Raw genomic sequence first — 16,015 nt, 5'->3', positions numbered from 1 at the left:
ATAATTTTTGGTCCCAAATTTGTATCAGTTTTACTGGTAATGAAGAATTTGAAGAATTTTTGGGTATAATATATTACAGTTTAGTTGATTTTGCTATCCTCACTTACATATAGTGTCCTGAGTGCAGTACAGCCTAGCGCATTTCACACAGGCTGTTAGTTTCACTTTCGCCAGAAAGTCGTGTATGCTTAAGGGTGAAAATAAATGACGTTTATACTGAATGCCCCTATAAATTGTCTTATATTTACGATTTAGTTTTAATCCAAATGATGTATCGGTATCGGTGCATCCCTAATTATTATCATAACATATATTAATGTTGTATGTTTAGAACAAGGCTTTTACATTTAAGGCCAGATTTACTACCAGCTTGCACCGACACAAACCGTCTTTTGGCGTTAAAATATTACTGTCAGGATTTACTAAAGACGCGCAGTCACGAGTTAGTGCTGAAAAGGCATGGACACAGTTATTTTTGCATCTGACCTTATTGAATATGCATTTGTAGGAGTTTCCCTTTCAGATGCAAAATTTATGGGAGGAGATTATTAAAATGAATCACGCAACATGATTTACTAATGTTTGTGCTCGTCAAATTACTGGTATTTGTGCCACCCAAAAAAAGCATGTCTGTGTTCTTTAATGTGCGCATTGTCAGTAAATCAAACGCAGAATTTTCCCCTCCCATCGGCACTTTTATGGAATTGCGCTCTAATGCTAATTTGCCCTGTTTAGTAAATCTGGCCCTTTGTATTTTTCGTTTTTTCCATGGCTTTGTGCGTGTGTGTGTTTTATTATTATTATTATTAGGGTTGGGCGATGTCTACCAAATTGGCATCAGACGATGTCTACAGTGAAACATCGTGATGGACGATGACATCGGAGGGCGGGGTTAGGGGGTGTGCCGGAAGCGCGAATCCGTATGCAGAAAGGCACGGAAAACAAATAACGCGTTCTACAGAGGCACTAAATGGACATGGTTAGTCGCTTGCTAGCGGTAGACTGTTACATTACAGTACATGAAAGTTCACTTACCACATACACACAGAGTAAGGAGAGATGACTGATAGGACAATGGCGAATGATTTGCAGATACTGAGCACCACTGACAAATATCTAATCTTGTAAAATGTGTGGTAAGTACTGCCGCTCCGTAGTATAGAGTCCGTGTGATCGCGAATTTCGAAAGTGAAAGTGCACACATTGTGGGGGCTGGGGCGGGGGGATCACGATGCCGGCTCAGCATCGTGATATCTGTCAGCCATCGTCGATGGACGATGGCAACGTCTGTCGGCCCAACCCTAATTATTATTATTATTATTATTATTTTCTAATTAATTTGTATGTTTGTATAAGTATATGTATGGTATTTTTTTAGTCATGTGACTAATCACCTGGTACTATAAAGCTTGCTGATTTTAATTTTTAATTGTCTGGTGAAGAGCCTGTGTGCTCGAAACATCACCTGTATGATAGTCCACTATTAATTTTTTTTTTTGCATTTTTGGACCTTTGCTGTGCCGACTTTGGTTTTGTTTTCTTCTTATCTTTTTTGTCAAGTACCCAGTTTGAACATTTTGCCAGTGATGAGCATGCTTTTGTTTGTTTTTGTATCTGTGATTGGTTAGCCCACCTTGCCCTCTCTCTTCCTCTTTAAGGGGCTGTTTACACCTGGTCACTTCATGCTATTTGTCTGATCGGATAGCTATCTGATCATGAAAAGTCAAGTCAAGGCACCTTTATTTATATAGCGCTTTTAACAATACAGATTGTGTCAAAGCAACTGAACAGCATTAATTAGGAAAATAGTGTGTCAATAATGCAAAATGACAATAGTAAACACTCATTTTTCAGTTAAAGGCAGTTCATCATTGAATTCAGTGATGTCATCATCCAGCTCAGTTCAGTTTAAATAGTATCTTTGCAATCATTTGCAATCAAGTCAACGATATCGCTGGAAATGAAGTGTCCCCAACTAAGCAAGCCAGAGGCGACAGCGGCAAGGAACCAAAACTCCATCGGTGACAGAATGGAGAAAAAACCTTGGGAGAAACCAGGCTCAGTCGGGGGGCCAGTTCTCCTCTGGCCAGACAAAACCAGCAGTTCAATTTCAGGCTGCAGCAAAGTCACATTGTGCAGACTAGTAAAAAAATATCAAAAATGATATCTGGTCTCTAAATAATTTTTGGTTTGACTGTATATCCTTCTGTTATTTTCACACTTAATTGTGCCCATTAAAATGTATTTTACAAGTTTTTGTTACTTTCACTTTTGCTCTATTTGCTCTATGGTACATCATCTTTAATTTAATAGCAGTAGAGCTGCTCCATTGCAGCGGCTAATCACGCGCACATGCGCAACGCGTGCACGTATTTGTACTGGTGCAGAATGAGAGGGACAAGTACAGTACAGCCTAGCGCATTTCACACAGGCTGTTAGTTTCACTTTTGCCAGAAAGTCGTGTATGCTTAAGGGTGAAAATAAATGACGTTTATACTGAATGCCCCTATAAATTGTCTTATATTTACGATTTAGTTTTAATCCAAATGATGTATCGGTATCGGTGCATCCCTAATTATTATCATAACATATATTAATGTTGTATGTTTAGAACAAGGCTTTTACATTTAAGGCCAGATTTACTACCAGCTTGCACCGACACAAACCGTCTTTTGGCGTTAAAATATTACTGTCAGGATTTACTAAAGACGCGCAGTCACGAGTTAGTGCTGAAAAGGCATGGACACAGTTATTTTTGCATCTGACCTTATTGAATATGCATTTGTAGGAGTTTCCCTTTCAGATGCAAAATTTATGGGAGGAGATTATTAAAATGAATCACGCAACATGATTTACTAATGTTTGTGCTCGTCAAATTACTGGTATTTGTGCCACCCAAAAAAAGCATGTCTGTGTTCTTTAATGTGCGCATTGTCAGTAAATCAAACGCAGAATTTTCCCCTCCCATCGGCACTTTTATGGAATTGCGCTCTAATGCTAATTTGCCCTGTTTAGTAAATCTGGCCCTTTGTATTTTTCGTTTTTTCCATGGCTTTGTGCGTGTGTGTGTTTTATTATTATTATTATTAGGGTTGGGCGATGTCTACCAAATTGGCATCAGACGATGTCTACAGTGAAACATCGTGATGGACGATGACATCGGAGGGCGGGGTTAGGGGGTGTGCCGGAAGCGCGAATCCGTATGCAGAAAGGCACGGAAAACAAATAACGCGTTCTACAGAGGCACTAAATGGACATGGTTAGTCGCTTGCTAGCGGTAGACTGTTACATTACAGTACATGAAAGTTCACTTACCACATACACACAGAGAAAGGAGAGATGACTGATAGGACAATGGCGAATGATTTGCAGATACTGAGCACCACTGACAAATATCTAATCTTGTAAAATGTGTGGTAAGTACTGCCGCTCCGTAGTATAGAGTCCGTGTGATCGCGAATTTCGAAAGTGAAAGTGCACACATTGTGGGGGCTGGGGCGGGGGGATCACGATGCCGGCTCAGCATCGTGATATCTGTCAGCCATCGTCGATGGACGATGGCAACGTCTGTCGGCCCAACCCTAATTATTATTATTATTATTATTATTTTCTAATTAATTTGTATGTTTGTATAAGTATATGTATGGTATTTTTTTAGTCATGTGACTAATCACCTGGTACTATAAAGCTTGCTGATTTTAATTTTTAATTGTCTGGTGAAGAGCCTGTGTGCTCGAAACATCACCTGTATGATAGTCCACTATTAATTTTTTTTTTTGCATTTTTGGACCTTTGCTGTGCCGACTTTGGTTTTGTTTTCTTCTTATCTTTTTTGTCAAGTACCCAGTTTGAACATTTTGCCAGTGATGAGCATGCTTTTGTTTGTTTTTGTATCTGTGATTGGTTAGCCCACCTTGCCCTCTCTCTTCCTCTTTAAGGGGCTGTTTACACCTGGTCACTTCATGCTATTTGTCTGATCGGATAGCTATCTGATCATGAAAAATCGGAATCGGCCAAGAAAATTGCAATCGGTGCATCTCTAGAAAAAAGATCTGTTGCTACTTACGTTACATGGCAGAAATCAATGGAAACATCCTTAATATCTAATTTTGCTACATTGTTTTTGGCTGTTACTTATAGAGCACATATCCACAAAATGATTAAAAGTCCTAAATATCAACAACATCAAAAAAAAGGAAAAATATAAACACTTGTAGGGGAGGACTGTGTCTTTGTTATTACACTCATATGTGAGAAGCTTGTGCGTGTAAACTCTCTACAGCAATAGCAAATTGGATTAACTTTGGAGGTGTGTTGAAGTCGTCAAACCTTGCATCAAAGTTTCATCATATCTCATCTAATTTGTTGTGTCAAGTTGTTTATGAAGTCTTGCAGTGTTGGAAAGTGTTGCATTTTTACAGTGGTTCCAAAAGTAAAAAAAAAAAGAGCACATCTTAAGTTTAAATCCATCAAGTGTTGCAACAATATCACAGACCATTTTATCTCATCACTGCAATCCCAGATTAAGGCCGTTCAAGTGATGGAAGCTGTCACTCAGAAAACACACTTTTGCCATGAAATTTTCATCTCGCATTCAAGACAGAAATGTGACAGCTCTCCAGTGATGGTAGCCACAGAGAAAAGAAACATTCTTCTGTCTGAGTCCACAAAAATGTTTTCCATTCCTCTTGCCATTTATCATTGTGATGTAGGAGTAAATCACTGGGCTTGGCTGACACATCTCATAGGGGCCTGTGAAACGTGGTGCTTTCATGAAAATAAGTTAATGTTGATGTGCTATCCAAAATGAAGACATAAAGACACAGCTTTCTTATTGGTGGATTCATTCACAGGCATTGTCTCCACCTTCTTTTATTTGTCTAAGAATGCCAGTATTTTACTTATTGTCATTGTGTCAAACATCAGTATTTTTTAATAGATTATATTGTTTCTGTCTTTATTACAATCTCCTCTATAGTGTTAGCATGTAATCTTTCACAGTCTTTGAGTCAGTGAATGGTTTCTTCTTTTTTCTTGAGGACCCATGCTACACAGAGTGAGGCTGAAAGCTTTCTCTTGCTCGAAACATGATCTGACCATGATAGCTTGTTAGGCTTTGCACTTTATGTCAGTGAGTAACGGAGCCTTGAGGAAATTGTGTGTTGAAGTTTGAGTGCTTGGACTTGAAGTGCCTTCTCAGATTGTACTCCTGTATCACAGTACAATGCTTGTTACATGGTAGGGCTGTGAAAAAAAAAAATCGAATTTCGAATATTCGTCGAATTTAAAATAAAAATCCACATTCGAATGCAAAAACTTTGCATTCTAATTTTAGGTGTGCGTTAAGGAGGCAGCGATGACGATGTAAGTGTCGTTGCATTATAATGTTTTTGTTAGCCTATCCAGTTGAAGCCACTAGATGCGGCGCTGATGCGTTGTTCATTAAAAATATAGCGGAAAAAGAGAACATCAATGAGGAGAAGATCTTGTTTACATCAAAACCGAAACCAAGCCATTCACACAGAACGCATGAGAAACAGAGCCTACTTTCTTCCATTGCGTATGTTTATCTACGGCGCCGAAAGGAGAACGATCACATGAGCTCTACCGTCTTCTTTCCTATTGGCTGTCGCTCCCGAAAGTCGCTCTTCATTTGCATAAAGTTGAAGGATTCTGAACTTTGTCGCGTCGCTGGACACGCCCCATCCGGTCGCCAACGGCCGCTGTCGCTCGTGTTGCCGGAAATCGCCAGCTCTCCATTGAAATGAATGGGATTGTGTCGTTTTGCTGTTGCATGTCGCTTGTAGTGTGAACGGGGCTTTACTGTTGCACTCGCGTCTCGCACAAAAGAGCCACATGTTTAGAAAGCCATGTAAAATTTATGCAAGTTTAACTTTGCAAAAAACATATATCGAGACTAGGGATATGCCGGTATCAAATTTTCATGTTGCGATTAATTGCTAATGCTTTTATCACGGTGTACGGTATTATCACGGTATTGAAATTTAGTTTTAAAAAAAGTGCTGTCATAATACAGTATAACAGGTTTAATAACTTTTTTCTTATAACAAAAATAACTGAACATTTAAATGCAATAAAGCAATACAGAAAAATGTATAAAGCTAAAAGTTCTACACAGATTAAAGTGCAAAAGAACTATAAAGACCAATAGGTATCCCTTTACAATAAGACCATATTAGTTAACCTTAGTTAATGCATTAACATTCACAATGAGCAATAGCTACATTTGCTACAGAAGTTATTAATTATTAGTTATTAAGTCTTAGTTCATGTTACAAATCTGAATGGCTGTTTAAATCATTTAAACACGATTCAGAAACAGAAAGTAGAGCAGCTGCTTTGTTTACAGGGTTTCATTTAAATTAATTATTATTATTATTATTATTATTATTTCTGCAGTTTAGCGCCATCTGCTGTCAGAGAGTGAAAGTGCGCTTTCATCCAGAGCGTCTCTCACATGTTCCGCCATGTGCTTCTCGTCTGCGCTTGTTTATGTCAGAGTGTGCATGTGTCTTTCAGCAGCATACAGCGGTGTTGTGCATTTTGACCAGTTGATGGGAAAAGTATTCGTAAAATGCATTCAAAATTCGGAATAACTTGTAATATATAATTATTCACGGTATTTAGAAGAGCCCATGATAACAATATCGTGCATATTCATTACCGTGATATATCGCAGTACCGAATACCGGCACAAGTCTAATCAAGACTTTATGGCGGTTTTTTCCCCATCCCACTGCGTCTCATGTTTTTAAATGAAAAAATTTACTCTGTGTGATTGGGTTTCCGCCCTTTGTATTAAACAATGCATACATACATGATGCTGTTTTGTTTATAGTTGTTTAAGCAACTTAATTATAATTGGTTTATAAACATTATTTTAAACATTATGTACTTTTTTTTGCAGATAGTAATGTTATCTTATGCTTTCAATGATGCGCTCTCTTGTGGACTCAGGAGAGAAGCCAAAAGCTTTTCTTCACCCTAACTGAAATTATGCATTTTAAATTCGAATATAATTCGAATTTTGATCATATTTAAGTACAAAATTCGATTTTATTTTTTCAGCCATTTTGACAGCCCTATTACATGGCAAACTAGAAACACAATTTAGAAAACTATTTGTTCTTTACTTGACTATCTGTTTCTGACAGTAAGCTTCTTTTGACTTGGATTAAACAATCGATAAATATAATTCACATTTTTTAAATATATTTTTTGAAGTGCTAATGTTTTGGTGGAATGCACTTTCAATGGATAGACAGAAATCTTACAGGTTTCATTAAAAATACCTTAATTTCTGTTTCAAAGATGAATGAAAGTCATTTAGCCTGGATTTGGGCTGACACGAGGATGCATAATTGATGGCAGAATTTATATTTCTGGGGTGAAATATTCCTAAAATTAAGTATTTCTGTAGGTAAAAATGAAGAATCTTGCAACTCAGAAACCTCAAAAATCTCAGCACCTCTGTTACACAGTTGAGTTAATTTAAAAATCCTTATCCTTAGAGGATTGACACTGGCCACTAGTTGACTGCTCCCACATTTTAAATATCTGGCATTTTCATCACGTTTGGTGGATTATGTCCCCCAAGCTTTGGTTCATTTCTGCCCTAATGGGCATAACTTCTGCATGAATCACAGTTACTATAGTGCTGTTATGACATTTAGAGGGGCTGCAGGTAAATGGGAAATTACACTGTTTAAGTTGTGCATTGCTTCTCAGCTGTGGTAATGTCACAATCAAGTCATTTGTATTCATGCAGCTTCGTCTGATGGGGTTTTCATCAGCACAGAGGTCTGAAATGAAATAGGTGTCACTTCCATGGAGCATGACCAAGGGTGACATCATAGGAAATTACCAGCGTTTTGCCAGACGATTACACACGAAAATACCAAATTTATTTTAATTACCATCTTCCACCTCTTTCTCTGCTCTTCTCATCTCCCTTATAATCAGCATTGTTTTCTTTGTGTTGCAGGGTAATGCTTAGTTTCAGAAATGCCATACGTAGATCGTCAGAATCGGATCTGTGGTTTTCTAGACATAGAGGAAATGGAGAGTAGCGGCAAGTTTTTACGACGCTACTTCATTCTGGACACCCTGGAGGGCAGCCTGGTGTGGTACATGGATAACCCTCAGGTATCTACCCATCTTCATCTCTTTCACCCTGTCAGTACATTGCTAAATGCAGCAGCTCTTAATTTTACATCTGAAGGCCTTTGTTTTACCACTTATGTGGAAGTCAATACATGTCAAAAAATGTTATAAAATATGGCAGCATGGTGTTCCCCAGGGGCTAGTCATTGACCGTTTTAAGTTTCACATACTAAATAGGTTATGGATAAGTTTTGAAATCAAACCAAAATTCTCTTGATGCTTTTTTAAAAATATTGGAATAGTATGATTGCTGTAACAGTCAGTTTGTGTGCATTCTTCTGCCTATGTGGACAGAAACATAACTGGTGTCACAACACCATGACTTAAACTACTGCACGAAGCTTACAGTAACTAATGTAGTCCAGTTCCCAAATGAATGATTCTTTTCTTGTTAGTGAATCAAAACACTGAATAGTATTGTTAAATTAATCAGTAGTTGTTACTGAATTAGTCATACTTACTTGCTGAACTAAAAGTTATTACTTTCATTGTGTCTGATCTCGAAATACAGTACATGAAAAAAAACCATGAAAACTGAAATTATCATTTTTGGCAGTAGACTACTAAAAGGCAGAAAATGCAATAAGAATGACTTTTTTTCCAAATATGTCTTACTCAAAAGTACAAAAAAATTAATTAATTGGACCATAAAGGAACTAGAAGCATTAAGAGGAATCTTGCAATAGAACCAGTGTAAAGTTCTTATGATTTTTATCCCTAGTTACTGAAAACACATGGGTAGATATACTGCACACCATAGTTCTGCAGTAAGACGATGCAGTGTCTCAGTGGTTTTGGGGCAGTAACTGTAGAGAACTACACCTTCAGTGCTGTCAGAAACAGGAAAACTGTAAGCCACAGTTGACCTTTTTCTGCTATCAGTTAGAATCTTGATATGCAAAACATTGTGTGATACTAACATTTCCTCTCCTACACACCTTGTTATTATTGTAGCTTTAAAAAGCATCAGTTTGTGAACTTTCTGCATAGATATTGGCCTGTTTTACTCTGAAACTTTGCTAATAGTGCCTGTAGAGAAATTTCACCTCCCATGTGCTTGTGGGTAAAGGATATGTGTGCCATGGCCTCTGTTGGACTTTATAATCTCATAAAGTATTGGAGGGCATTGATGTGTCTTTGCCTCCAGACCACTTTAACCATTCAGATTTATGGTGTTTGTATGAGTGTAAATGTATTTGCATCTGTGTGGGTCACACTTTGCTTTACTGTGCAGATTTATAAGGGTGTCTTTGTCTGAGACTCCAGACTAGCAAACTAACTGTTCATAACTGTGTTGAGTGTACATGCAAGGAATGTACACAGATGGTAATTACGAAGAGTTTAATGAAAAAAAATACTTAATTAGCACATAGAAAAATCTAGTAAAAAATAAATGTTAATATAGTAATGATTTTTTTTCTTGGTATGTCTCATTGTAACTTATACTGATACTTTCAGTGTCTTAAACTCATTTAGGTTGGAGTAAAAGAGGAAATCTCAGGCGAAACCTGACTAGAAATGAGATCACTGATGAAGAGCCTATGTCAGGACCTGTCTTTTTTTATTATTCATGTTATTTCTTTGTTTCTTTTAATGGATTCTCTCTATTTTCTTGGCTGCTGCAGGCTCTGTACCAATCACTTTATCTAAGACTCAGTCAGTAGCCCCAGCCAGCATATTTTATTGATGCCACGTCTGACTTTAAATAATTTACCTCACTGCATCTGTAGATGTGTGCTAAAACTTTCATAGACCCCTGTGCAATTCTACAACTTTGGAGAATACCGTACGCTCACCATAAATGTATTCTGTCCACATTTGTTTTCAGACACTGCTCAAAACACACACACAAACACACTTCTCACATCAAGTCAGCATGTATCATTTTATATTCTGAATTTCAGCTCTATTGATTTGAATCTTCTCCTTCTACAGAATCTTCCAGAAGGAACATCCTATGTCGGCTCGCTCAAACTAACATATATATCCAAGGTTTGTAATTACCAGTTATTACCAGCTTTATATTCCCAGATTTGAATGATACATTTTAAATTGTGTGGCTTGTTTTAAAGTGTGCCATGACTTTTCTTTGCATTCAGATTCACCATTCTCTTGTAATGGCTGGCCATGTTATCCAAACTCTTATGTTTAATAATTTGATATAACAGCTTTCCTGAGCCCTCTCGAACGCCACCCTCCGCGCGTCGGTAGCCCCACGGGGTCGCTAGATTGGTCGGCGCCGGACCGCGAATTTAAGCACCCGTAACTCCCGAACCCCGGGGGCTATCCACGCGGGGGTGGTCTCATTCGAAAGAGGGCCTCGAGACATACACTCGATTCGCGTTCGAGAGGGTTCCTGGAGCTGAAGGGATCCCCCGAATTTGGTGCGGATTCCTCGCGCTGTTATGTAGATATGGCCGTTCAAAGTTTCAATGGTTTTCCATAGACTTAAGCTTTAAAGCGTTTCATCCAGGTGGCCAGTAGCAAACAATGGAGCTGGACAAACTAAGTAATTACACAATTTCAAGCATTTTATCTGCATTATATGTTCTGTAAAAAAAAAATGTCACCGATATATCGGCGACAGGCTCATATCGGCCGATAATATCGGCAAAACGATATATCAGTCGGGCTCTAATATATATATATTAGGGGTGTAACGGTACACGTATTCGTACCGAAAATTTTCAAAAATCAAACAAATCGTTCCATTTTTTCAGGAAATTCAGACAATAAATGCCGATGTGGTGAGACATATCGCCATAGCCAATACTTAAGGTCTTTGCACACTGAGTCCGAAATTTTTGTATGCGTTTTTTCGTATTCGTCATCCTTTCTTAACAAAATTATTGTTACGGATGTGAAAATACATATGATGGACGAAAGTTTTGGAGGCAGTGTGTAAACGTGATTGACACAAGGTGAGGTCGTATTTATTTTTTAACGTGCGAAAATTTCGGATAAGAATTTCTGACTCTGTGTGCAATGACCTTAATGCCTCAGTTCTAACGGCAGTGCGGACCGCGAGTGAGCGTGATCACGCCTTCCTCTTTATTACTAGTTTTAATGCGAAATATACATGAATGAACAACCCCTCACATAATCGCTCAACTAATGTTTCAACCGCAGAAAGACATCATTAAAACAGCTTGTAAACAAAATGTCATGTAGCGTTTCATTTACCTAGGCAAGTCATCAGTGTCTACAGCTCGTTATTTGCTAGCGAAATGAAGTCTAGAGAAGTGCATTTTGTGAAATATTAGACTATGCCTATACTGCTGTGCAAAGGCAGTTACGGTCTGTAACTTTGATTTTGGTCGAAAATTAGTTATTCAGATTTTTAGGACATTCAAGACATCCTTTATCATGTGGATAAGTATCTTGAGTCAATTTTGTTGTTTTTCCAAGAAAATAATGGGTTGTCTTAAACGTAATAATTCATTATATTTACTTTACCTGTTAGTAATGTCTTAATTATTTAATGTATATGTTTAAATAAATATTTTATTAAACAAGTTATGACTTTGTAAATTATTATATTTCAACAACAAATAGAAATAGTGTAATTTAGAAGTTAATTAAAAAAATGTACGTTTGCATACATTTTTTTTTAATTTGAGTGTTGATTAGTATAGTTTAAATAAATAGTAATTTAATTTAAGTTTGGGCTCTGTTGCTAATTGTAACCTTATAGTAATGTAAAAGGGCTCCCTATTGTTGTTCAATTTAAAACCATTGTTAAAAAAAAAAAAAAAGAAGCAATTTATGTTTAGTTTTTTCTTTCCTGCTGTACCAAAACCATACCTAACCGTGACGTCAAAACTGAGGTACGTACCGAACCATCATGTTTGTGTACCATTACACCCCTAATATATATAGTGGAAAATGTTTTAGTGCACCTTTAAATATGCATATGTGTGCAATATTATTGATCTGGTCGTATTTTGTCATTAAAGGTTAGCGATGCCACCAAATTGCGGCCAAAGGCGGAGTTCTGCTTTGGTAAGCAATTGATTTACTTTCTCCGTGTCCCTCAGGACGCAGTACACAGAACGTAAGGCATGTTAGACCATGACCCCTGACCTTGGCTATTGTTTCTGAGATCAGAGCCAGAGACAATCACACACTGGGGGTTCTGGGACTTTACCCGGTGGAGTTAGACGAGAGGCCACTGTCAGGAGTGTACGTGAGCAACATAACACAGATACTAAAATTAGTCACACATTGAGTCTGCTACTCTAAAGTGTTTAATAAAGTAGTGGTCTGACCCTCCTGGAGTGATTCAGGTCCAGTGAACACTGTTTGCTCTTTGATTCTTTAATGTTAGCTGTTCACTAAAAGCATGTTCTGGAACTTACGATGGAAAGTTCATAAGTTCATTGAAGTTCAAGTTCACTGAATCTTGATATCAAGGCTGATTTAATAAGGGTTGTTGGAAACACAGACAGTAAGTTTCACGTGTGTTAAGTTGACCACATGAACACAGTAACTATAGTAGCTGCTTCTATAACCAGCCACGCAAAAGGGACATGAGAGTTTTCACTTTTTAGACTTGCACAGAAAAAGATTTAGGTGTTGTTTTTGTGACTTGTGAAGATAACGTTTCATGTTTAGCTTCGGTTAATTAAGAGTGACATATTTAGAAATGAGAAGTACAATCTTTCTGCGTATGTCAGTCCCTCTTGTCAGGAAAGTGACTATGCACACACGCATACACACACACACACACACACACACACACACACACACACACACACACACACACACACACACACATTTGACTGAATCATTCCTCATTAATAGCGGTTCAATTGCACATTTGCATTTATCAGCAACGAACCATATCGGAGTTCACATGACCACCTTTTCAAGTAGACTCTGGTATGGTTTGCTAGTATGTGTTATTTTAGTATTACTGAGATACTATTATAGATTGTTATTTTTTATATAGATTTTATAGTTTTAATAATTTTGTGTTGTTTGTTTATTTCTTTGTTTGTTTTTAATGTCCATGTAATTTTTATTACAATTTAACTTTATTATTTTAGTACATCAAGTTGAAAATGAGAAATGTGGTCTTGGCAAATAGCTTAAATAAAATGTTTTATTTTATTTTATTTCAGTTCATGTTTATTTTATTTCAGTAATTAAATGGTTTTAGTTTTACTTTTATTTTACTATAATAACCCTATTGGGAGAGTTTGTAAAACCATGTTCATATCATCCAACCAAACTTCCACATCAAAGAAACCTGGATGCGCACCAGAAGTGGTAGTGTGAAAGCACCCTTCTTCAGGCCTAGAAGCACACACTTAGACAGGAAGAGACTGTCTGACCTACATGTAATCTATGTTGCCAAATTCATAAATAATGCCACAAAAATGTGATTATATCATCATCTCCAAATTGTTTAAATAGAAATCTTTGTGTCTTCCCACAGTCATCAACGCTGGAATGAGGAAGTTTTACTTGCAGGCGAATGATAAGCAGGATTTAGTGGAGTGGGTCAGTGCGCTCAACAACGCCACCAAAATCACAGTAAGTCCCTGACCCTGGATTAGATTCCTCTTACTAACTGGAGAACAGTTCAGATGGTTCTCCAAATTGCAGATTTGGAGACCTGGATCCTGTAGGTGTCCAGACATAATTAGCCTACATTAAACACAATTTTCTCTACTAAAATTGAATAAGAAAATAATCCATCTATTCTTCAAAACACTTGTCCTATTTAGGACCCTGGGTATGCTGAAGTCTATCTAAGGATCTCGGGCCATAGACTAAGATAATTAGCTGAGATTAGTCAACAGTAAAAATAAAGCAAGAGAAATGTTATATTAATTTTTAAATGAATTTATTTTATTTAATTCATGAATTGCTTGTGTTGGCCAATAATCCATATAAAATAGAAAAAATAATTACCTCTTTTTTTTTTGCAATTTATTAAAAGTTAAAATACACATACAGACATACATAAACATATATATATATATATATATATATATATATATACATACAGTGCTCTCCATAAGTATTAGGACAGTAAAGACAAAATTGCTCTGTTTGCTGTGGAGTCAAGAAATCTGTAAATATGATTAAAAGATGAATATGAGACAAAACTACAGAATGTCACATTTTATTATTAGGTGATTCAACACATAGATATTTTACCAGCTAAGAAGATCAGCACTTCTAGAGTTTCATCCCCCTATCTGATGTGAGCATAAATAATGGGACAGTTGCCTCACAGGTCTTTCTAAGTGATCAACTGTGTCCTGTTGCATTAATTGTTCAGATTTTAAAAGCAGAAAATGTGTTGTATCAGTTATAGCCATTGCTTCTTGCATTTGATGACGACACACACAAATCAGGATGAAGATGAGGGTGCTGACTTTGAGAGAAAAGCAAGCAATTTGGATGCTAAAAGAAAAGAGGAAGTCAATTAGAGCTATAGCAAAAATAAAGGGCATGAAGAAATCAAGAGTTTGGAAACCACCGGCGACATCAGCAACCAACAACGACCTGATCAGCTGAGAAAAACAACAGTAGTTGATGACAGACAAATAATAAAAGCTGTGAAAATGAACCCAAAAATACGTGTCTGTAAAATCACCAACAGCCTCCAGAAAGCTGGGGTGATGCTCTGACAATCTACTGTCCGCAGGAGACTTTGACACAGAATGACAGAGGTGACACAGCAAGATGCAAACCTCTGACCAGCACCAAAAATAGAAAGGCAAGATTAGTTTGCAAAAAAGCACAAAGGAGAGCCAGTATAGTTTTGGAACTGAGATTTATGGACAGATGAGGCAAAGATGAACCTGTATCTAAGTGATGGGAAAGCAAAAGTGTGGAGAAAAAAGGGAACTGCAAATGATCCTAAGCATACAGCCTCATCTGTAAAGCATGGTGGAGGTTGTGTCATGGCATGGGCATGCATGGCTGTCTCTGGAAGAGGCCCTCTCAATTTTAATGATGACTTAATGTATGATGACAGTAGCAGAATGAATTTGGAAGGGTACAAAACCATCTTGGCTACCAATATTCAAGAAAATGACACCAGACTCACCAGAAAGCACTTCATATTGCTTCAGAACAATGACCCAAAACACCCTTCCAGTTCAGTCAAGAAGTTTACCAGGGCAAAGAAATAGAAGGCCTTAGATTGCCCAATTCCATCTCCAGATTTAAACCTGGTTGAACATGAATTTCATCAGCCAGAGAGGAGACTAAAGGCAGAAACTCCCCAAAACAAGCAACAGTTGTAATTGGCTGCATTAAAGGCTGGGAAACGCATTTCAAAGGATAAGACCAAGAATCTGGTGATATCTATGGGTCGCAGACTCACTGATCTGACTGCACGCAAGGGATCTGCAACTAAATAATAGCTTTTAACCTTTTACATCTGCCTTAAAGGGGTCATATGATGTTGCTAAAAAGAACATTATTTTGTGTATTTGGTGCGTTATGATTGGCCGAATACCTCAAGTGTGTGACGGAAATGTTACGCCCCTACCATACTGTTGATGCCCTGTCAGGCCGGAGCGATGATTCAAAAACATGAAAACCCATATAAACGAGGCATTCGCTGCATCCAGTGGGGACATTATTATGGATTAGAATGACTTATACTGTCTTTTTATGCGTTGCGTTGCATCGCGCCGCGTAAACATAAAACCATGTCTGCATTTGTGATCGGAGAAATGACAAACAACGAGCGCTACTCTACACTGCTCAAAACTCTCGTTTGAATCATCAGTGGCAAATCCCTTAAATTAAAACGTACTTACGTGAGTCAGAACTGCCGGCATTTTAGTCTAACGTTACTCTCCCA

General features: G+C 37.5%; 1 protein-coding gene across 5 annotated transcripts in view; it reads left to right on the top strand.

Moving 5' to 3' along the window:
- Window positions 1-16,015, top strand: part of LOC107660484 (pleckstrin homology domain-containing family A member 1-like) — a 45,360-nt gene that overhangs the window by 10,502 nt on the left and 18,843 nt on the right. For all 5 annotated transcript variants that reach the window (XM_016449794.1, XM_016449797.1, XM_016449795.1 and 2 more), the window contains exons 2-5: window positions 8,006-8,166; window positions 10,120-10,176; window positions 12,141-12,186; window positions 13,625-13,722. In XM_016449794.1, the coding sequence (XP_016305280.1) occupies window positions 8,026-8,166; window positions 10,120-10,176; window positions 12,141-12,186; window positions 13,625-13,722 (342 nt within the window). In that variant the 5' untranslated portion in view covers window positions 8,006-8,025. The remainder of the gene's footprint in view (window positions 1-8,005; window positions 8,167-10,119; window positions 10,177-12,140; window positions 12,187-13,624; window positions 13,723-16,015) is intronic.

Source organism: Sinocyclocheilus anshuiensis, unplaced genomic scaffold, assembly GCF_001515605.1.
Source record: "Sinocyclocheilus anshuiensis isolate Anshui unplaced genomic scaffold, SAMN03320099.WGS_v1.1 scaffold1449, whole genome shotgun sequence".
Lineage (NCBI taxonomy): Eukaryota > Metazoa > Chordata > Actinopteri > Cypriniformes > Cyprinidae > Sinocyclocheilus > Sinocyclocheilus anshuiensis.
The sequence above is the reverse complement of the archived record's forward strand: the minus strand, read 5'-3'. Positions and strand labels throughout refer to the sequence as shown.